This window comes from Rissa tridactyla, chromosome 2, assembly GCF_028500815.1.
Source record: "Rissa tridactyla isolate bRisTri1 chromosome 2, bRisTri1.patW.cur.20221130, whole genome shotgun sequence".
NCBI classification, from domain to species: domain Eukaryota; kingdom Metazoa; phylum Chordata; class Aves; order Charadriiformes; family Laridae; genus Rissa; species Rissa tridactyla.
In genome coordinates, this window is record NC_071467.1 from 71831451 (window position 1) to 71855165 (window position 23715).

General features: G+C 40.3%; 1 protein-coding gene across 2 annotated transcripts in view; it reads left to right on the forward strand.

Annotated features, from left to right (window-relative positions):
* EPB41L4B (erythrocyte membrane protein band 4.1 like 4B) overlaps positions 1-23715 on the forward strand; it is a 180049-nt gene that overhangs the window by 140756 nt on the left and 15578 nt on the right. For both annotated transcript variants that reach the window (XM_054192140.1, XM_054192141.1), the window contains exons 20-22: positions 3050-3154; positions 7423-7561; positions 8001-8078. In XM_054192140.1, coding sequence (XP_054048115.1) covers positions 3050-3154; positions 7423-7561; positions 8001-8078 — 322 coding nt within the window. The remainder of the gene's footprint in view (positions 1-3049; positions 3155-7422; positions 7562-8000; positions 8079-23715) is intronic.

Below are 23715 nucleotides of genomic sequence, written 5' to 3' on the forward strand. Positions count from 1 at the left end.
AACCTAGAAAGGTTGTAATGAGGGCAAAAATCCAGCTCTCTAGTTGGTAGGATTAGTCTAACATTTCATCTCATGCTCATGGTAGACTGGATTCCGTTAACCTCTTCAGGTGGAGGCATTGCCAGTGCTCCTTTTCATTCAGAGGTAGCTTCAATTTACACCCTAGATAACCTGCAGCTTCTTGAAATGTGCAATTAAATGGTGCTTGTGTCTCTCCCAAAGGCCTGATAAATATTAGGAGAAAGATAGTCACTGCATCCATTCTCTAACAAAAATGATGGCAAAATTTTGTAATAAAGAGAAAGAATTTTTTTCTCTTAAAATTGTATTGCTTTTGCAAAATGAGTGGGATACTTTACTGGTGTGAGGCAAAATACAAGTAAAGTTTATCTGAGCAGTTATAATCACTGAAATAAGAGTAGGTGTGTCTAGTGGTACTGTATCTTGGCTTTTTTTATGTTGTTCACTTGAAAATTTGCAGCATTCAAAGGAAGATAATAAGTTTTTCATCTATTTGTTGGGTTAGAGATCAGGTCCAGTTTTGTTCTCAAACAGTTGAGTGAAATTTGTCATGCGAAAATTTTTTCAAGATGAATTCAGACTTAGAACTTTAAAATGTTTTATATAAATAAATCAGTTTCCTAACTTGCTTTGAAATCATGATAAACTGCTTTAGTTATAAAACTGCATATTATCTTTTCAAACAAAAATTTGATTTTGGCAATTGAAATAACTGCTTCAAAAGTCCCACCTCCTCCCCTTCTTTTGAAATTGCAAACCGTGAGAAGGAAAAGGGGGTATACGGGCTTTGTAAAATGAAACTTTTTAAAGGAACTGAAATTATCATTTCAGATTTTCTTTTGTGTGAAAATTTCTGATTTACTTTCGCTACAGATTATGATGTTGTCTTGAGAAATTTGAAGTAGCCATGAATTGGAACTAGATTTGTTACCTCCTCACCGTGCTGTTTCCTGAGCCCCTTGATAGTATTCATGCATTGCTTATTCTTTTTGAGAAAACGTTTTTCAACTCACATGTAGTTGTTACCATTATTTGTCTTCCTGCTTTCACTGGGTTGGTGAAAAGGTTTAAAACTTGTTCCTACTGTCTTAGAAAGGTATTGAAGAATTGTGGGGGCTGCTCATTCAGAGCGAGAATTTCAGCTAATGTATTTCAGAAGGCTTGATCTGGAAATAATGGCATCACGCACATTCACATTCCTTGAGGATTTGACCATCAGATCCAGTCATTAAACAAGTCTTAACATAAATATCCTGCTTACGTGAGAACTTGAATTGAAAATGGCTTTGGGTAAATTGAACTAGTAATTTTTTTCAGTTGTCAAAAGCTACCTTTGGTTTAGCACATGGCATCTACAAAAAGAATAGCTAGAGCAGTAATCCACTCTGAAGATTCACTTGATGAAAATGACATTCACAGATTTCCAGATCATACGTACTGACTTCAAGATTAAAGCAAGACAGTTTGGGCTTTTTTCTTCCCTTATCCTCTCCTTATTTGCCAGCCTAAGAAACTCAGCAAAAAGTCTGAAAATCTGGCTGTATTTTTCTGCATTAATCTCATTGCAAATCTGAGGTATAAATGACTGACCCTGAAATTGGAATTTGGGAAGGGGGAAGATATGAATCTTGCTGCTATTTGTGCTGACTTCTTGAAATTAATGGGATCAAAATGCAGAACAAAAATCCTCAAAAGTTGTTCCATGAGAAGTATAACCAGTAGAGTTAGGTTTATGATTTGTATGTGTCCTTTGTACTCTCCTGCTTCCCGTTCCTCTATCTTATGCTCTGTGGCCTCCCCAAAGACTAAAAAACACATAGAAAAACTGAAGATATAATCTGAAGGCTATGGCATCCCAGTACGTTCTGTTGTAGCTGGACAGCAGGTTCAGAAGTTAGCAGAGAGAGTTAATGAAGCTTAAAACCCACAGGCACATCAGAGGGAACTGCAATTGTGAAGATTAAATACGCTTATCTTATTAGGGCTTTAGAAGGCTAATACGATGCAAGTAGACTCAAAAAATTAAACCCAAATTTATAATATTAGAGACAAGATTGTGCCACTTCTGCCAGTTGTGAAATACACCTCAGGGCATGAGCGGTCCCACCAGCAATGAGTAGGGCTGCTTAAGTACTAACTTAGTATCTGACTTCAGATTAGATGGCAGAATACCATTTAACAAATTATTAATCAAGACTTTCAAATTACTCTAATATTTGGCATATTTGTTATGTTTATAGCATTTCTAATACACATATGATGTATTTAATCATAATGTATTGCTTCAAATAAAAGTAGTATTTAAGATAATTCTTGTGTCTTTATGCCACTGAGGCTCACAGTTGAAATAGTTTCCTTCCAAGGTCATGAAGATCCTGTATTTAGTATTTTTGCTATTTGTATTCGAGGCTTAGTTAACTGTACCGATAAATGGCTAAAGAGAAGATCCTTTTATGTGGATCTCCTCCTTCCCATTGCTTGTTTTTGCTCTAGCTCTTCAGTTGTATTTCATGTTCATCTAAAACATGTCTGAGTTCTGCTTTTTTTCTAGCAAGTAAACTTTTCTTGGACCAAATCCATCAGTTCATTTCCCTTGAGTTACTCTTTCAAATGCAGAAGGATAATGTTTAGTTTCAGGTAAAAACTATTTCAAACAGAACAGGTTTCACAATACATGAAATAGTTTTTGTTAAAGATATTTTTTTCTGACATGACTGAATTGCTGGGCTGTTATTAAAATGCTGTATTTTGGAAACAGTGACATTTCCACATGGTCTTTTACATAGGCTCTGTGTAATCAGTTGTTGCTTTTATAAAAGGTATGCAATGCACAGGAGAGTGGGTTTGCACATCCTTTTCTGTTCATGCACACTGGCCTGTGGACTATAAATGGAACAAAAGGATGGACCTCAATGGGCACTTACCACTTTGCGAGATAAATATGTGTTGATGAGTTAGAACTTTGTTGATATGCCTGAAGTAGTTTAAATAAAGACTGTGACACATATATTTTTCTTGTTATTTTTAGAAGTCCAGCTCCAGTGCGACCTGAAACTACGCCATCAACCGGCCCTACAGAAAAGCAGGAAATTAAAGTTTCTCGTGTGAGGAAGTTAACGAGGCAGTACAGTTTGTGAGTAATGTATAGCACTATCTTTTTGTTTTTGCCTACTACAGCTGAAAATGAAGGGGAATGCTAATTATTGCTCTAGCTATGCCTTCTGAGAGGCGTGAGAGCAATTACGTGATAATGATCTAATACTGATACCGTTCCTTTCATCTCTGAGAATCTTTAAGCTTTTAATACAAACACAAAATTTGCTGTCCCTATGCAGTTGCTAACGCTCAGAATTGCAGGCCCACTGCCTTTTTCCAAGCTTATAGGTTAGGAATTAAAAATCTCTTTTCCACACAAAATGTCAAAGACCTGGTGTGAGCAGCTTCATTATAACCTCATCTGCAAAATGAGGAAAACAGTCTTCAGCTGTTGGGTGGTCAAGCTGTGCCATCAGCCATTCCCTCTCAAAAAGTGCACCCTCTCTCTGTGATTTTGTCACATGCAGAAATTGCTGAGCCCACTATAGCTACAGCCAGCAAAGTTAGGTCACTTAATCCTGGCAAGAGTGATCTGTGCTTATAGGGCTTTGGCATCCCATTTACGCCTAATTCGTCCAATCTGAGAGTCTCTGGAGATCTGAGGTACTGAATAGATGTGGAAATCAGCTTGTTGATTTGTCCTTCATATGAAAGGACAGACCAGGCCACTAGAAACTAGGGGATTTCCTGAATAGGAAAGGAAAAAAGGGACAATAACTTATTAGTACATAAGCATAAACTTATTAGTTAAAGAACACCAATGTCAGAATGAAGAAAAAAATACGTATGTTTTCTACGCGGAATGGCACCCATTAGTCCCTCCAGCAATTTAACATTCTAGTGTCACTAAATATATAGCAACTTCAGGAAAAGTTTTCCTTCTCTCCAAAAGGATTCTAATAAATATCAATATATAGTTGTTTTCTGTCTCACTATTAAGAACACTAGCTTTTGATGTGAAAAAAAAGTAACAATCTACATCACCAAAACTGAAAAATTATTTAGGAGAAGAAACAAAAGAATGAATCAAATTGAAGCTAGGAGGAAAATGAGCAATAAGCCAAATTGGGTTTTGTCCAAGAGACCGAGACTGACATATGGGAACATACAGCCACAGCTTGGTCAGCAGGCCACATAACATGCTCTCCTTTACCATGATACATCAACCAATACGGTTTGAAAATGAGACAGGAGATGGGAACTGACAACTCAAGCTGGGAAGAGAACCTAGGTTACCTTACAGCCCGCTAATCCCAAAAGTAAGGTGTGACAGGGAACTTGGCAGCGTTCTGTAGGAGCAGTTTCTGGAGATGTGAATGAAGCCTGCTCACTCACCCTGCCCAGTTTAGCTCAGACAGCGGTACGCTTTTCTTGAATAAGACACCACTTCTACTACCTCTTTTTCTACAAGCCAGGGGAAGGAAATCTCCTACACATTTAAAGATCCATCTGAATTTTCAGATTTTGATACTGTAGGTATCAGTCAGCAAAGGAAAAGGTTGTAACACTGAGAGGAGGAATTCTTTGACACTCTTCATATGGCAGGTAATGAACAGCACACAGTGTCTGATCCTGTTCTTTGAGCACGCTGATGTGTAAGGACAGTCAAGAGATTCATGTCCTATTGCAGGTATAGTCACAGGTTTTGTATACACACTTGGAAAATATTTTTGTTTAAGTTTTAACCTAAACAGTTTGTTAAAATTGGCCCTCAAATACTGCTACACGGCAAACAAAGAGAACAGGGTTATGTTGTGTAGACAATTTTAATATAAAGGATACCTTGGTGATGTTATGTATGCAGAAGCAGAAAATTTCTCATGGGACGATCAAAGTAGGATAAGTTGGTGTTGAAGATAACAAGGCTAGTGAGAAATCAGTTTTTAAGAATCTGGGTGAAAAAAATTGCTCTAGGGTAGGTTAGGGCTGAAGCAGAATCAGCTATTCCTAGATCATTCTTGTCTGAGAAAGTGTTTAGCCAACCTGTTCTTAAAGGGCAAAGAGAAAATCTTTGGGTCAGAGACCGAGCACCTCCCTTTTCTGTATGCAAACAGTTAGGTGGTCCCACGGAGCTGCTGAGCACCTGCAGAACACATGGCCCCACACCTGGGAACGGCACTGAGGAGAGTGTAAATGAAAATAAATGAGAGGTTCTCCTAGATAGAAGGGAAAGGATGCTAGGGGACACTGAGACTAACGGTACCACAGAGAATTCAGTAGTGCCTGGGAAGAGCAGAAGTTGGGAAGGCAAGAGCTGAAGTAACAAATAGTGTGGTGAGAGGCAAGTGGAAAGGAAAGGAGAATAGATGCAGAGACATGGGGTGGAAAAGGTAATGATGTTATTACACACATAGAGAGAAGCAACATTTAAACAGTATATTTTTAAAGAAATATATTTAGTACTCAGGAGTAAATTCTCAATGTTTTGTTGGTGAGTTTCTGAGGAACAAGTTTTGAGCATGTCTTGCCCTTGTGGATTTTCAGTTGTCCAGTGTTAGGCATGAGGAACAGCACCTCAAGTGCACATAAACACATGTAACCACGGGTGTCACCTATGCTGTGATTGTGTGTAGGCCTGAAGACTCTACGGTTAAAAATATAGGCCGTGGTTTTTTGTGTTTGTTTTTTTGTTGTTTTTTTTTTTTGTAGACCCAAATTCTGTTCCGTTTAAATTATCTTCTGTCTGGACTGAAAATATGGGAAACGCAAAGAAATAGTGAAGAAGTATTGTGAAAAGAATACAGTGAAGAATGGCAATTCTCAGACCTGTGACTTGCAAGCTAATAGCTCGATGACTGATAAGACTGGACCCTAACCCTTAGCTTTAGTTCCCAGACACTGAGAAACCTTTCTGAACTGGCAAGTTCTCGACAATTTTCCACTTCCTTGTATGCAACAGAGCAGCTTTACCCAGCAAGGATGGGGAGAGTGCCAGTGTATTCCTGCTGAGTGGGGAGCAAGGACTGAGAAAATGTCAGCTACATGTTTCTGAAAGAGAGATTAACTAGGTCAGCAGCCCAACTCTGGCTTGTTGCATTAATAAAACATCTATTGAAAAAGTCCAAAAGATTTTGGATTTTCTTTCCAGCTTTAAAACAAAGTATTTTACATGCTCTGGTGCTGAATTCCATCCTTACCCAGAAGAAATAAAAAATGAAGCATGTAAAAGATAACATTAATTGCCGTAGCTTTATATCATGATAAAAAAAATTGTTATCACCCAGACAGCCCACCATAAGGCTGTGTACCCTGTATGTAGTTTTGAAGTACTGTGTTGCCCAGGCATGCTGCCTTCAAGTAGCACCTAACCACGAACAGTTCTGCTCTGGAAGCGTCTGTCAAAGTGGCATGGCAGGCTTCTGTACACTGTGACTACCTACTTGGTAGTTAAAATTGGTGCCATTTTATGATCAGAAGTCATTTTTCTCATCATTTTTCTGTGCACTTTAAACTGTCAAGCTGTAGTCTTTCCTTTTCACACATCATTCCCAGTAATAAAGGTTCTGTAGGTCAAATTGTGACTCTTTACCTCCATGCAATTGCAATTAGCAATTGGAAACATCCTGACTCAGGGATGACTGATCCCAATGATTTGCAGTCAATGGGGCTCTGCAAAAGTAAATGAAGGTATAATATTCTCTACTGGCTTTCATTTAGTGGTGACAGGAGGTGAGATGGAAAGAGCTCAGCTTGACAGCCTAGACGCCAAGGGAAGCGTGCAACCTGGTTTTAAATAAAATGTTTTCTCTGTAAACTGAATAAATGGGACAGGAAAAAGATATACTCACAAGAATGTTTCTAAAGAGCTCCTTTTTGGAGTCAATCAAAGTCCTTTAAAAACAGTTTGAAAAACAATAGAACAGACTAGCTGCATAATGGGTGTCCAATCTTCCATTGGTCTAAAGTCCATGAAGAAGTCGTCCCATGAATGGATCTAACCAGATCTGTTCTTATCAATACAGCAAGCCTCCATAGAAAAAAATTAATATTAAAGTAAAGTAGTATCAAATTGGTTCATTTATTCACATATACATACTCCATAGAAATACTACTTGCACCATATCCATAACCTTTCCATTTGCAGATGAGAGTTACCTAGCCAATTGACTTTTGAGGAATCTTTAAGGCTTAAAAAATCTAATTTACTTGAAAAGTTAGCTGCATTGCAGATGGAAGAGTAAATAAAACTTCACTCCAAAGCACTACAGCTGACATACAGGTTTCCAGTGCCTCCTCCAGCACAGGAACTGTCAAAGTCCAGTGACATTTTCTAATGAGAAGTCTGTCTGCTTTTATCAACTGCAGTGATGAAGACGACCTTCCTCCAGCACTGGCAGCAGCAGCAGCAGCATCAACACCTGTGTCTTCAGCATCTCCCGGGTCACAGAAAACATGTACGCCACAGACATCCGAAGGACAAACACAGGTTTCGCCTGGTGGCAAGGTAATATGCAAAGAGTTGAGCTTGCGTCAGCTGGGAGAGAATTCAGGAAGGGTGGGAGGAAGTTGCAGATAAAGTGTTTTCCTTAGATGGAGTAGTTCTACAATTAGGAGTAGTGTTTAATGCAGAATTGTAGTAATCTGTTTAGCCTGTTGTGTAAGGAAATATGTAGACCCTGCTCCAGGACTCAACTAAAATCAATAGTAGCTTTTCATCAACAGTAGGGGGCAGTGGATCAAGATTAAGTTAATATTTACCCTGATTTCAAAGGTGCATAATTTTGTTGTCTGTCTCTCCTGAGTAGCCATACTTAAAAAACATGGTGTGGAATTTGAAATGCCTTTGGCAATCTATGCTTTAAGGAATTAAAAAGAACCCCAGAAACAAAACAATTACAGAAACAAAATGTTTTTTCAAAGCTGGGTTTCTTCTTTGCCTTTAGAGTTCCACAGATGCTGGAAGTACATTTGCTTTGGAGCCAGGTGACCTCCTGATGGATTTCACAGAGGCCACACCTATGGTAAATAATTCCAGTTTGCAACCAGGAAAATGTAAACATTTTCAATAATTTGTCTGCAGCTGAAATGAATGGGATACTATGCAATGTGTTCGATAGTGCACAGGAATAAAGTAAGTTTCCTTGATATTCAGTGATCCTGAGTATCCTTCAAACTCAGCTCAGCATCTCTGAAAATCAATCAACAAATATTATGGCTAAACTTTCAAATGAGACTCCTTATTGTGGGGAGACTTCTCATTTCTCTTTCCTACCTGAATATCTTTACACCTTGCTGCACTGGTTTCACCAGCCTCTTTTGTCCCTTTAATGTAGATTCCTAATGGGATCATAGGTTTGCTTTTGGGAGTTGTCTGGAAAGTTCCTTCTCCCCACAAGCTTTGCTCAGACCTTATCCAAGAGCCAATCCAAAGACATGTACCTGCACTTTCGTGTTTCATTAGCAGAGTGCTTTTCTTCAGTTTAAGGCAAAATAGTCTATAATGTGTTGATTATTAACCTCTGTTTTTAGAGGTACGTGATTTGTATTTTTGCTTAAAAGCAGAGGATAGATGCTAGTCCCACTGAAGTTAAAACGCCTTTTGACTTCAGTGATCTCAGGCTTTCACCTCAGATTCACAGCGTAATTGTTGAAGGATCACAGTGCGATCCTTAACTTTTTCCAACTTTTGCATTGCAAATAGCTCTGATGCCAGAGAGCTCCTTTGCTGTCTTCTGGAAACCATTTTTAAAGCATATAAAAAGCACGACAGGGACAGCACTATATTTTTGGCATAAACATTTTTGTATTAAAGTGGTTCTGTTCTGGGCATTGCTTTCGCTACATGGTTAGGTCCTTGTTTACAGCATTGGATAGCTACTGTGGGGATGCGTGTTTTGCTTCAGAGACAGTATGGTACCATTCTGTAAATAACTGCTTGTGTCCTGTTACCACGCGGTGAGAGATATGGCTTCCCCTGCAAATCCGGTGAGGCGAAGGCTTATCTCCCCTAGGCCCCTCCCTGTTTGCAGAAGGAATATGCATATTCAGCCGTTGGCTTCTTGGCTTCAGAGGCACATTGAAGTGTGCACAGGGTGTACTGTGCCTAGAGACTTGCTGCTGTGGATGGGAAGACAGGTTGGATGCAGAGGACTGGACAGGAGCTAGGGAGCAGCTGAGTCTGTCACCGATATAATTCAGTTTGGGAATGGACAGTGGCCCTAGAAGGACAGAGAGATCTGCGTAGCTGTTCTCTCTCATGCAGTTTCAGGCCTGTGGGACTGTTTCTTCGCAAAGTCCTTAGGGGCACTTGTTGGTCCCTCTACAACTTTAGGATGTTCAATAAGAACGTTTTTCACCTGCCATCAAATTGCTATCTGCACCCACCCCGTTCCTGCTGACCCTCTTCTTATTTTTGCCCTTCAACCTGGCTCGGCTGAACAGTCCTTGTGCCCCAAGACTTTTATAGTGCAGATGTTGAATCTCTGAACTGCAGCAAATTGCAATTTAAGGGGTCCTCTTACCTCCCTGAGCCCCTAGGTCTCCTTGGTGGGACAACTCTTCCAGGGCTAGCATCTGCAATGAGAGTACAGTGGTTACTGCTCCTACATCCACCATATAGGAGGGACCTGCTTTTGCACATGAAAATACCATTGCAGACTGAGGAGTGTCTAGGGAAATGAGAAGGTTTACATGGAACCTCCTTGAAGTGCTGGATGATGAAACTGTCCCATTCCTGAAAGTGACAGGAAGAGATGTATTTAAGCTGAACAACCCCCACTCACCATCCCCACCCATTACGTTTCTGGGGGAAGGGAAAATTAAAAGGGAGCAATGGAAAGAGAGAAAGAGGTGCAGCATTCTGCAATCTTTGTCTGTACTTTGGGTTGACAAGACCCAGGCAGACTGAAACTGAAACTACCTGAAAGGAGGTTGTAGCAAGGTGGGTGTTGGTATCTTCCCAAGTAACAAGTGATAGGATGAGAGGAAACGGCCTCAAGTTGCCCCAGGAGAGGTTTAGATTGGATGTTAGGAAAAAATTCTTCATGGAAAGGGTTTTAGCGCTGGGACAGTCTGCGCAGGGAAGTGGTTGAGTCACCATCACTGGAGGCATTTGAAAGATGTGTAGACATGGTGCTTAGGGACATGGTTTAGTGGTGGACTTGGCAGTGCTAGGTTAAGACTCTTAAGATCTTATGATCTTATGACCTTAAGAGTCTTTTCCCACCTTAAAGACTCTATCATTCTCTTTAGGTTAGATTGTCCTTCGCTCTATTAATAACATGTTTGTGGCTAAACTGTAAGTAATTATCCTTTGGAGTTTACTAATAGATTACTTATTCTAAGAAACATTATAACATATCTTACTGTATTAATCAGAATTTTTAAAAATGAGTCATAGAGATTTTAGCAACGGACCTGCTCTAGATAACATAGATTTTTTTTTTGTTTCCATTTAATAGAAGTCAGCATAACGCACTTTTCCTTTTCCAGCTGAGGTTACAGACTTTTTGCCCTAAATATTTTACCTAATCATGCTTTCCCCTTTCCTACCCCACCATCCTCTCTGCTGACATAATTTATCACACTGTATGTTCATAAACTAACCTTCTGTGACTTTCTTGGTTTTAATATTTTGGAGAGCAAGTACTGCACGGCATCAATCAACCCTTTTTGTTTTGTTTAGCATCTATAAAGGTCAGCTTGTTCTCTACAGAGCCGTTATTGTTTACAGACCTTTCTCTGCAGTTTCACTGGCTACAGGCTGCTCTCAATTGAGGTTTGAATGAAAAGTTTACTCTTCAGGGGGCGAGGCTCCAAACAAAAACAAGCTAAGGGGGAATGCGTAACTTTGAGCCAGCCTGATTATTTAATAATTTTGTTGCGATAACATGTGCTGTCATTTGAGGGTCAAGATCACGTACAGCCTAGCGTCGTGTTACTGTCAAGCCAGTGGTAGTGGGCTGGTTTTGCATTCTATAACCTGTCCCTTGGGAAGTTGCTTGTTAATTCACCCATTTGTTTCACGTTCAGTGATAGGTACAATATTTAAAGGGGTCATTCATGCTGCCTGACTTGGGGTATTTGCCCGAGGTGATAGGGTTAGAAGTTCAGGTTCCTGCATAGTCATGGGGTTTCCTAGAAAGGGGCATTCAAACAGCTGTCTTCTCTTTATCATCTGGACTAGAGAGGATAAGGCACCTAAATTGGACACCTAAAATAATTTTTTTTTTTAAGTTTTGGTCATGATATATGCTGCCAAACTTGCCCGGTTCACTGGAGAGCTGTTAATTTGAAGCCATTTCAGACATCCTCCCTTCTCTTCTATAACATTACTGGCAGAGAGTGATTAATAGTCACTGACTCAGCTGCATGATCTTCATTGTTCAGTGTCTAATCATTGATGCTTCTTGATGGCCTTGGGTTTTATCCATGTTTTGCTGCAGTTGCCCATACAGTCGAAGCTTTAATACATGCTGAGAGTTACAGTTAGCAGTGGAGCTCACAAAACCAAATTAACTTATAAAATGGAAGGATTAGTGAATGGATTGGTTTAATAGAATTCATCCAGGCTGCCATGCAGGCATCAGAGCATTCAAATTTGTCTACTCAGGCAGCCTGGAGGAGCTACTGTGATATATACAAGAACCAGCTGAGCTCTAATGGTCACTTAGCCATCAATACTTAGACTGCCAGTAGCAGCAGGGCAATTGGGAGGCAGACTGATTTCAGGAAATCATTTTGCAGGAGAAATCATGCACATTTACTAATGCAGATTGCCTAGAAGAAAAGGTATCCTTTTGTGCTCTGCACTCCTCAAACCATGTGATTTGTGCACGCTTCTATTCATTTTTCAAGTAAATCCTACAAATAATTGATTACAACTCGTTACATCCTGTCCTTAAGATCATTATATCATGTGCAGAAGAAAATCCCTATCTTTTTGTACTGCTTCGTTGTGACTTTAAGCACTATACCTGGCTTGTATGTAAACAAGATTCAATCCCTCCTGCTTCCATATTTCAGAGAAGAGCTGTATTTTTTTAAAAAAAATACAGCATTATATATGAAGAATTATAGCATCATATTATGAGCATCCTTCCTGTAGTTTATTAAAATTAATTTTAACACTGTAGTAGGCTCTTTCTGCCACCAGTCTCTCTCTCTCGTGTTTCTAGCCTTTATAGAACTGGAAACCAAAGCTTCAGCTTCAAGCTATTCTGTTCCAGCTTACAGTCGGTATGATTTGTGACATGGGTATGAATGCAGAGCTTTCTTGTTTCGTTACAGAAAGCTCAGTCCTAAAAGCCTGAATGAATGTAACAGCTGCTATGCCATGCTGACAAACACCTTCCCAACCAAGAGAGAAAGGCGATGTGTGCAAACTTCAGTTTAACCTGATGGAGTAGGACAAAATAAATGAGAATTAACACCTTACACACAACATGTACCTACTCCTAAACTTGGACTAAGGTTTATAATGCAAGGTGGATAGGATAGGACTAAGTCATGTTCACATCTGAAGAGATATCAGAGAGCACTGATTTGCAGCTGGCAAGTGTAAACTGTGAGTTTTTATTTCATGCTGTATCAAGTGAATACATTTCTAGGGCTTCACGTGCCATCTATTGGTGGAAAACAGTAAGTAGAAAACAACTTGCCTTTTCAGAACTCGAGATACAACATTTAAAAGGTATAAACTATCGCTATGATAGTTTAAGAATGAAAAATAGATGGCCTTCAGTGTAAAACTACATATTTTTATGATTTTATTTAGGATGAGTCAGAAACAAATATTTTTATTTCAGTAATAACATTACTAGTATAAGCAATCCTATTCATTGAACATGATCTCACTGAGTCTCACTGAGGGGTAGTGAACAGAGGAGAATGAGTAAAGAATCTTCTCATTCTATTCTCATTTAATATTTGTTATATTGGTAAAGAGATCATTGGATTTTTAGTTGCTAATTTTTTATGACAATTTTGCAAGGTTACAATAAGGCAAATAACAGAGTGGGGAAGGAGTTTAGTATTTCTTGCCTTCATTTTGAAGATCTTTTCACTTACTGTGCAAAGCAATTCTTCAGCGGAAGGCAGGCAAACATCAAAGTCTAATAGCTCCATAACCAGCCCTTTTGGCTTTGAATTCTAAACCAAAGCAGCTATAATGTAATTCAAGACTAACACTTGATAAGAGCATTCAGTAGCATGTATCTACCATCTAACTGGCGGAAAGTATAGATCAAGTATCTCTGGATGCCCCAGAGGTCTTTAAAACGTCTCAGTCAGAGCCAAATTTATAAATGCTTTCTTTGTGGTGAACTACATACTGAAGATAAAATAGGTATTCTCAATACAATTAGGAAGGCTGTGTGATACATTTCAGAATTAGAAGCTTTCCACTTTTACACCTTCAGAACAAAAAAAAAAAAAAAAAGATTTCTTAGTACAAGAAGATGTGGGAGCAATAAATATGACCTGGATTCAAAGGAGAACACTCAAAAATGCTATTTTCTAAGCCAGCCTCTCAATTAACAGTATTTGCACATTCCAGCTTACATGCAATGGCCAATTAAGAGCAAAAGTATTTGCACAAAGCAGTTTCTCTATGTACAGTTATACATACAGATAAGAACACAAAGCAGTAAGCAACATGTTAAATGTACATTTATTCCCAGTTTCAAGTTCATGCCCTTTAACTCCATATTAAACTAAGAAAAACCAAAGAGCAGCAATTGCTAAAGCAAACAACTTTAATACAAAAACCTCGAACAACAGGCAATAAATCTAGTTCCATAGGAACTCAAGGAATACTTTAAATTTACTCATATTGCAAAGGACCTTTTTTCTGCTGCAAGAAAAGGGCATTAGCCAGGTAGGGACACAATTCGAAGGGGTGCATCATAGCGCTCACTGGAATTGAGTATGAGACATTTGACTGGGGGTTTGCAGAAAGCACTCAGTGCCGCATGCAGTGCAAGGCTCCTGGGAGCACACAGCCTGAACCAAGCAAATGCAAAATACCTGAGCATCATTTAGGTCATATGAAGCATGCTAATAACTAGAGAGGGGACTTAGCACATTTTTAAAAACAATCATGCCACTTGTGCAGCTAGAATAATGGGTGAGTCCATTTTGGATTGTACTTCATGCTCTCTGATAGCTGAGTCTTATAGTCTGCACACATAAAGCACTATAAATAGGACTTGCAACTAATATGTCTGCGTGTTCAAGCACTGGTGGATGCCAGTCTCATAAGCAGTCTATTGAATTACTAATATGCAAGATAACTGAGTGTCTGGGAATGCAGTCAGGCTCAGAGACTGCCTGTCGGATCTTTAACATCCACTAAAAAATGTAAAATGCTTTGGCTGCTACCCTACTATTTGGGGATTTGCTCCCATTCATCCATTACTGGAGGGCACATGGAGTCAGTGAAGAAGCAAAATGATAGAATCCTAGAAGATAAACTCTAAACAACTAGATTTACTTTTTTATTTTTTCTCTATTTACGTGATTTAAATTCATTGGCTCAATGAATGGTTTTTTCCCCGTTATCTGTGTGCTGAGCTGAACAACTTGGTGCGCTTTGTAAATCTATGACAGATGATTCAACAGTTCCCTATTTCTTTAACTAATTGAATGTGAATTCTGGAAGAATTCTGCTGACTTTGCATCCGTGGACACTGTGATAAATTGGACACGATGTGTACATGAGCAAGAAAAGGTACAAAAAGAGAGGAAGGTGCTAAGTGGAAAAAAATGCAAGCATGATGCTACACTGTGCCTAATTTGTATCTTCTAATTCACTGTTTCAAAGCACTGAATGACTCACGGGCTAACTTTTTATAAAATTTGGGATGAAGGTAAGGGTGGAATGTCAGAAGGCAGTTTGGAGCAAGAGGGTATAAACTTTTACCTGGAGAAGTGACAAAATCTGCCACATACAATTACTTTCAGTTATCTCTGTACATTTTAAGATGTTGTCTTAACGGTTCTCTGGCCTTCCATGTGCCTGCCTATGCCTGTAGAAATTATAAAAGAAGCAAAGGCCTATCTATGTGTCTCTCTTCTGCCAGCTCATGCAAGCAGAGCTGGTCTTGGAGCTTAAAACTTTGCATGGACTCCATGGTGGGCCTGCCACGTGCTGGGAGCTCATTTGAGAAGACATTTACACCAGAAGACTCACGAGTCTTCTACCACCTGTGTGCCTGCAGGGAGATACAGTCAGGAAAATAGTTTCGAGAGCCACTAGTGCTCTGTAACTAAAGTCTGCGAGATTGTTGCCCTGTGGTGGGATGTTTGCTGTGCCGGTACATTTGGTGGTTTGATGGCAGTTTACAGACTTGCCTGTAAAGGTGGAGGATTGAGGTTGTGGTGTCACAGCTGTACATACATGTCTTTCTGTAGATGGGTGCTGGATGGTTTAATCTGTCCCTGATTCCTTAGTGGGGCTCTGACAGGACCCCAATCAGCTCATTGATCCAGCTGAACATGAATCCCACAAACAAAATGATTTAGTTTTAGGTCTTCTCCTGAGGACTGTGGGGGTGATAAAGTACATTTGCAAGCAGTACAGTTGCTGGAGTGCTACTCCGAAAGGAACTACTGTGGCTGTTGAACTAGCTTTAAAATGAAGTTTGATCGATTTATGAGAGGGACTCTAGGATGTGCTTGACTGCAGTAACAGTGACTTGAGGCCAACTGACAGGCGAGATCCTAGGAAGACTTCTCCCTAACAATGCAGAGCATCTGAAACCGCCAAACACTGTAGATAGGCCAGTGCAAGACTGTCTCTGTGCTTCTCTTTTTGTGTAATTAGTGCAATAACCATTTTTAGTCCAAAGCTTTTCTAAGTGCCTCTGAAGTCATATAGATTGCCACCACTTCAGCAGTGGTTAATAAAGTTAGAAAGCTTGAGGATCGTAAACGTTATTGTAGCTTTAACAAAAAAACCCAAACGGAACAAAACCCAGAAAACACTACTTGCAATCCCTTTCTCCTGCCTTCCCATCAAAAATGTGATCATTCCATGACAGTAACAGCTTTCTCTTTTGCTTGACATCAAATCAGCCTAAGTGAAGGGGATCAAGTAAATGCAAGCAAACAGATTTTAAATTGGCTGACATCTACCTCCTGCTGCAAGCTGAGAAGGCAAATCTTTAGCAAATCTTTTAGAACCTGCATATTGTTGTAAATCAGGTCTGATATGATCAATCATACTTCTGCTCAATATCTATTTTTTATTTGAGATTAGTGCTTTACTTTTCCAGTAAATGTGTTTCACATCCTTAGAAGCAGTAAGCAGGTGTAACATCTGCCTGAGAAGAATAATAAGGAACAACAGACAGACAAGGCTTTTCAGACATAGAGCATCAACTTTTGGATATACTGAGTCTCCTTCTTTTCCACTCTACTGTAACCCATGTAGTAGAAAAATGTTCAGCTTCTGTGCAAAAGTCTACTTGAAACTAGGTTTATCTTTCTATGTTTGCTCTCAATGAGACAAGTACAGTGATGAAACTATTATGTCTCAAAGTCTTTTGATAAAGACATATTAATCACCTTTCTTTTGGCCTGAGAAGTACATAATTCCTTTTGTCTCAGCAGCTGTGAAGTTCATAATCTTTCTTCCTCACTGAGATTAGTGACAATTGCATTTAGACTCCAATGAGTAACTATTGTGTATTTGTTTTCTTTCCAACCCACTAATGAATTGATATGTGTGTAATTTCTAATTCACATTTTTTCAGTGTGATAGGAAGTGTGATCCTAACTGCTTGGCTGTTCTGTGGAATTTCAATTGAATGCCTCCAAGCTCCAGCAGAAAATGGAAACATCTGCTTTCCGAGCTGTTTTTTGACTGGCTGGGTGACTCAACTTGTAAAACCAGCAAAAGAGCAAGTAAATTTTCTTTTTATTTGCCACTCAATTGAATAATTGGAACTAATAGGAAATCTTTTTTTTTTCCTTTTTTGATTAAAGTGAACTCTAGTTGTCTAAATTTTCTTTCAAAAGCCTGTATTTTGGAAAACATCCTGTATCAAATTCCAGAGAGTGGTAAGAAGGGTAGAGAGAAGTATCAGGCCAATTTGAATTGTTTTCATTGTAGCATTTTGAAGTCTTTCAGTTTCAAGTAATGTTTGTTAATTAATTTCAATGAAGTCATGTTTCCAATCAAAGTGTCATGTCTGAGATAAAACCATTCTTTTGTACCACACTAGTTCTTTTGTAACACATTCAGTTTGAATAAATAGGTATTTTCCGATGAGAATTCCTAAGCAGTTCCAATAGCATCTCTTCTGATGAACCACTAGCCGTACCTAAGTGACCATCAGTTTTCTCTTATGGCCTGTCAACTCATTTGTCCGATGCTGATCACTGTTACTCACAACAGTGAGAAAATCCCCTACCAAGGTACATTATCTATTTAATTTGTTGTAGTCTTTCTACTAGCAAGCAAAACCAAAACAGAGACTGAGTCATTGGCTTGTGAGATTTACATCAGGACAGATTTTTTGCTCTGACTTTGTACAGAGCCTAGGACGAGTCTTGTAACACTTCTGAGTGGTAACAGTAGAAATAACCAATATGTTGAATGGATAAATTGAAGTTTGCATAAATCTCAGCATGTGTGTAGTAGTTCCAGAGTTTCTGAGCCTTATGCCAAATATTGTAGATCATAAAGGAAAAATGTAATTTAATTGTGGAAGGAAGAAAATGGGAGTTGCTTAATTCCAGCTAATCAACTATCATGGTAACTGGATTAAAAACCACTGAACTCAGTAGAAAGGATCCTCTTCTGTTCATTACCCCTTGTATCATGCTCTGAAAAACAAAATAATAAATTTTTTTGGGTTGAGGAAGAAAATTTCTACAGAGATAGATGTCCTGTACATCCAATTTAAGCCTGCTGACTAAAAACCAGTTCTTGCATACTCCTTAGTTATTCCTTGGAACTTGTCCACAAAGGCATTGCTATGGAAGAACTGTGGATTTATGGCTTGCTTTATGGCATGACATTCATCTCATGTTCAGCAACCCCAGACCAAACCCCACTTCTTGGAGGAACAGCCAGTGAGGTCAGGAAAGTGAACCTCTACAAAACTTGTTTAGCAAGTTAATGTAATTTATTGTTCCTCTGCCAAAAATTTGGCTGGAGTCTTGCAAGGGCTCTGATGCTTTGGAACGTCCCTTGGCCACTTTGGGCCAAGTGCCACATATTACCAAAATGGATTTTGATGAAAGAACTGCCCGTGACATCTGGCACGCACACCAAGCTCTCATGTTCTCTGCTCTGCTGACAGCCCTGTTGGCAGTGCTAGAGATGGGAAATCATGTGCCAAGTACAGTGGGCTTCTGACCACCTGAATTTGTGCACAATTTGGCACTCATCTCATGCTGCATCCAAGTTGAGCAAAATGTCAAAATCAATAACCATGAAGCTCATGTGCCCCCATCCAGTTAGAGCCCATGTGCTTGCATCCGTGGCTGAGCTGCCCAGATTGCAGACAAAGCTTGCCCTCTTCAAAATGTCTGTGGTCAGCTGAGAGCCCATGTTTTTGTGTGCCTCTAAAGGAATTTTGTCCTTCAGATCTCTCCTGTCTTGCTGCCAGCAGTTTGGAAAAAAGGGTTGAAGAGACTGTGCTTTCTCCTTAACCAAGAACAGGGGCACTGAGGCAGTGTGGGTGAAGGCTTTTCTTCACATCTACAATGTGGCTGCAGTGGGCATATTATTGCACCAAGAACAGTTAGCTCCCAAGCTCACAGAGAGCACATTCTAAAAGTGGCAGGCACAGGATTACAAAAAAAAAAAAAACAAACAAAAAACCCCCCAAAACCCCCAAACAAACCCAAACCCCAAACAACAACAAATCAAAACAACACCACCAAGAAAACAGAGTACCCCAGGTCTTAGCCATCAGCTATCGCAGGGCTCTTGGGGACAAAGTTAAAGCTATTGCTGTAAGCCCCTTCATTGTTAAAAAGTTGACAAGACCAGCTTCTGCTCCTCTTGCGATTTAAAAAGGCTTCAAGGCTTTTCTGAATTGAATTAGGTAACTGTAAGCTTCCCAGGGACCATAACATCAGCAGAGGTTGCCAGACAACTGTGTGTTTTGGCCTCCTCCATCACCACATGGTGCTGGGAAGGGGCCTTGAAGGCAGTGGTGCTGGAAATGTGCCTCGCAGGAAATCTCCAGCTCCCAGTTTGGCTCCCCTGCGAGCTCCTGCTGGGATGGGCAGGAAGTCACTGACTGGGGACCAGGATATTTTATTCACAGTGTATTTCTTCCCCTGCAGAAGAACCACAAGCAGACCTCCAGGGAGAGGACTGTCATTGTTTGGCCCCTCTCCCATTTCCCTTTTCTTTTCCCGTTCACTGCAGCATTATAATCTTCTTCAGTTGCTTTCACAGAGATGTCTCAAATAATGGATCCCCTGGATCCTTTGCCCAATAAACAAATTATAGGGAAGCAGAGCTCCGCTCAAATGGTAGAGCAGCCTCCTGCCATTCAAACTGCTGTCATTCCTCGACCAAAAAGAAGAGTTCTGTACTTTTCCTCTCAGTCCAGAGGAGAAATTTCTGCTGTAATTAAGGATGGGCAAGAATGAGCTATGTGCTAATAGCCGTAATCAATTGGGATTATCCCTTGGCTGGGACTAATCTCTTTAGCTATGGAACATGCCCAAGTACAGTGCCTCAGACTGGGAGACTGGCTCTTAAGGTAGCATCCCAATTTGTTCTTGAAAAGATGGAAAGAAGCTGAGAAAAGGAACAATACATTTACTATGATGCTGGATTGCTTTAATGAGGGACTCAACAGACATGGAGGCATCTGATGTGTTTTGTGGCACCGAATTGGCAAAGTATTACAATGCAAGTGTTTGAATCTGTAAAGGTATATGCCTAGTGAGCTGTTGTGTTTGAACGCAACAAGATTTTACTTGCAGTCAAGACAGAGCCTTTGTGTTTTTCGATGCTTGGTAGCTGGCAATACGAATGATTCCATAACCAAGGGCGTGAGGTTGTGAATAAACAGGTTTTTATATGTAACATTTATCACAAGAGATTTACTAGATATGGGATTGGGTTTGTTCATGCACGAATCTTAAACCAGGCAAAACATTGTTCCTTATAGACTTTTCGCTTCTACTCAAATTGGTCTCATTGATAGGATCAAATAGTTTTGCATCCACTACATTTAAAGAAGCAGTGCCCTGTTTCCATGATGCATGTTGGAAAGGGTGATGTATTATGATGGGAATGGAATATCGCCATTTAGAAGCTTAATTCAGACCAGACTTTTAGAGTAGTGAGACTGGCAAACTGCAGCACAGTGCAGCAGTCAGCACTCCTACGTGTGTCTGAGTAGATCCTAATCCATGAGAGGTCACCAAAACTTGTAGGCACATGCACAGATTAAGGCTGCAGTAGTCACTGGGACTAGCCACATGCTGAAGTTGAAAATATGCTCAGGTGTCCTTCTGGATAGATATATTAAAGTAGTGCACCAGTTTGTCATTTTCACACTTTTTCCATAGCTCCACTGACTTTAATCTACCTGTGCTATTCTTTTCCTTTAGTATAATGAACTGTATAAACTCCTGGGGATCTTGGCAGAGCTCAATAGTCCAGAAAAATAGGACAGTAGATTAATGCAAAGTATTTCTTACTATCCTGACATTCAAGGAGACTGTGATTGGTTGAGTTTCTGGACACTTAAGGACTTCCAGCCAGCTTTTGCTCTTACACAAGTAGAGAGTGATTGCAGTACAAAGTCAAACTATTTGTTTGTGTTGGACGAGGGTCAGGCAGTGCACTGTTTGCGTCAATCTATCATAACTTTTCAATAGAGGAATGTGATCCTGGTGCTTTTGAAAAAGTGCAGGTATGTTATGTTGTTATTAGTCAGCTTTTGTTGAAACGTCCCTGGGTTTGAAGTCTCCAGGTCAATGAGGCATGGTGAACCAACAGTTATCAGATGATGAGCTGTCAGTGTCTATGCTTAGAAATAATCAGGTGTGGCTAGTGGTGAGTTTCCATCTGGTACAAAATGCATGTACAGTCTGCTTGCTGGCAGTCAAATTGGGAAATATATGGCTTACCTGGGGGACTCTCAACTGGCAGGAATCACAGTATTTATTTCCTCCTCTTCATGTTATCCATCTTCAGTGACTTTCTTCTATGACAACAGCCTTCATCTGTGGAAGATGCCACATAATTTTGTTGGCTGTGCGCGTGATCTAGGCACCTGGCACTGGATCATCGTTGATTTCATTGGTAAAGACCAAGGGGCAAAAAGGTAACTTTGCATTAGCTGCCCTAGCAATGCAACTAACTTATTCTGCAGCAATGTTGGAGATCAACTATATCCAGCAAGTATACCTACTGCTTTTTATTTGCTTCATTTCTGTGTTTTAAACGAAAAACAAGCAAATGCTGCAATCTTTAGTCCGCATTTCAGCCAACGCATCAAGACTGTGACATCATTTTGCCTTGCCACGTTTTCCTCAGGGGATGGTGACTGGGCTGACAGCCCATGCTAAGGTTCTGTTCTGCTTAGGCTCGCTTGCCTTCACAGCATCAGCAAGAGAGTGCTGAAAATCCTGAAGACTGTGAGAGCATGGACGTCGTCTTGCTTTTGTCACATCTGAATTGTCATTATTCTGTATTCTTTTGAAGAATGTCTTCTCAAAAATTGTCTCAAGGCAAAGCTACATTGTAAAAATGATCCAGGACATGCATTCCCTTCCAATGTGTTGTAGAGATGCTGGGCTGACTTAATAACATTACTGCCATCGTCCTTCATCCCCTCCCAATACCTCTGAAATCACTTTGCTAGCAACCCATAATTACAGTCCTTAGAGTGAAGACCAACAGAGTACTCCATATTTAAAGGCAGCACACGAGGGATACTAGCACCAACACAATTTGCAGGGCTGCCCTTGCAAATTAGTACAAAAGTTGTCATGGAGATTCAAGATTTTATCCGGTGCATCTTAACTACTGTTATTTTAGGTAGACTTGCTTGTAAATAGTGTATAGCTTATCCTGTAGCCACAAACTACTATGCATTAAGTATCTGTGAAATGCTATAGCTGCAGCAAAGCCAAGCTTCAGCAGAGGCTGAACCTTGTCATCGCTCCCATGAACTCCCTTGAGCATCCATTTGTGAGACAGAAGTCACTGGAACACGGCCAAGGAGCCACACAGCCACCTCCTGACAACGCCTCTGTGTTAGGAAGGGTTGCGCAAAGTGACTCTAAGAGGGAGGAAAGTATGTGATGGAAAAGAAAGTATTAGCCCGGTTGTACAAGCACCCAGTGAGGCATCAAGGACGTGGCGTATGCTACCAGGGCACGTTTCAGGACAGGTGGACTCAGCCTGCAGCAAGCTCCAGAGAAGGGCTGGTGTACATCAATGAGCAGAGAAATGTCAAGTTCACCATTTGAGGGGACCTCAAGAGAACTTGTCTGAACAAGGATACCATGGAATGAACATGACCTTCAAGGTGGAGCTTTCTCAGTTTACCAAAAGGAGTTAAGTGGTACGTGTGGGGAGGGGGAGTCTATACTGCAGTCCTGCAGTCCTGTGGAAAACCGTACCAAGCTGATAAGTCAGATGAGTCAAACAGTTCGATTCGCTTCCGTTGGTTCTTAGGTGTCAATGAATGTTGTTTGAAGCATTTGCTTGAACTCCAGTCTGCCAGTTATTTGCAAGACGAGCAAGGGAGACCTGAAGACCAGATGGAGCTAGGAGGGAGATTTCACACTGTAAACTCCCCAGAGGGAGCGACAGTAGGCAGGGAGGTTCTGAACATGTAGTGTTAGTGTTTCCCTGGCTTGGCGGCTTGCACAGAAACCCATCCTCTTCAGAAACTTCACATTTGGTGCCTTAGGGTGTTTTCAATGGTACATTTCTGCAAAACTGCCCCTCTTCAATGTGTGTGAATGAAATCTGTCTGCTGATACTGACGCCTTGATATCATTTCAACAAGTGGAAAAAAATCCTGCATCCTGCGAAAAGAAGGTGGCCTGTGAGGCAATGCACGTGGGATTCGCACTGTGTGGTTCATCAAGGCATTTAGTTCACACAGCCTATTCCAAGACTGATTATCTGATGGTATTGCTGATTTACATCTCTGTCCTGTTACAAGTTTGTTGGACTGCACGAGTTTGGTCTGATTTTTGCCTTGTGCATCCAGGCAGTGAGTACCCCTGCCTAAGTATCGTGCCGGTTTTGTTGTCACACGCGAAGGGAGTGAACTGGGGATGACATTACCTGAGTGATCGATCATTGGACCCAGGAACTACTCCCACTCAAAAGAATTTGTTTGGCCATGGGGGTATTACATGGTGAAAATGCCAGAAACTCTTTGCTTTTACATTTTCCACCTCATTATTCATTTCAGCCACCAAAATGGTATGACAGCAGATAAGGAGCTTTACTGAACAATTACAGAGTCCAGAACCATATCACTGGTTTTGGAAACCAGGTCTAATGGTTAACTGGTGTTTTTAAAGTCATATCACACATCAGGACTGGGAAATACTAACGCAATGTACTCCAGTAGTTTTGGCTGCTGATTTTTTTCTAATTTAATGAGTAGAAATAAGTCTTTATGCTGTATGGATGTGATGGTATTCAACTTAGAG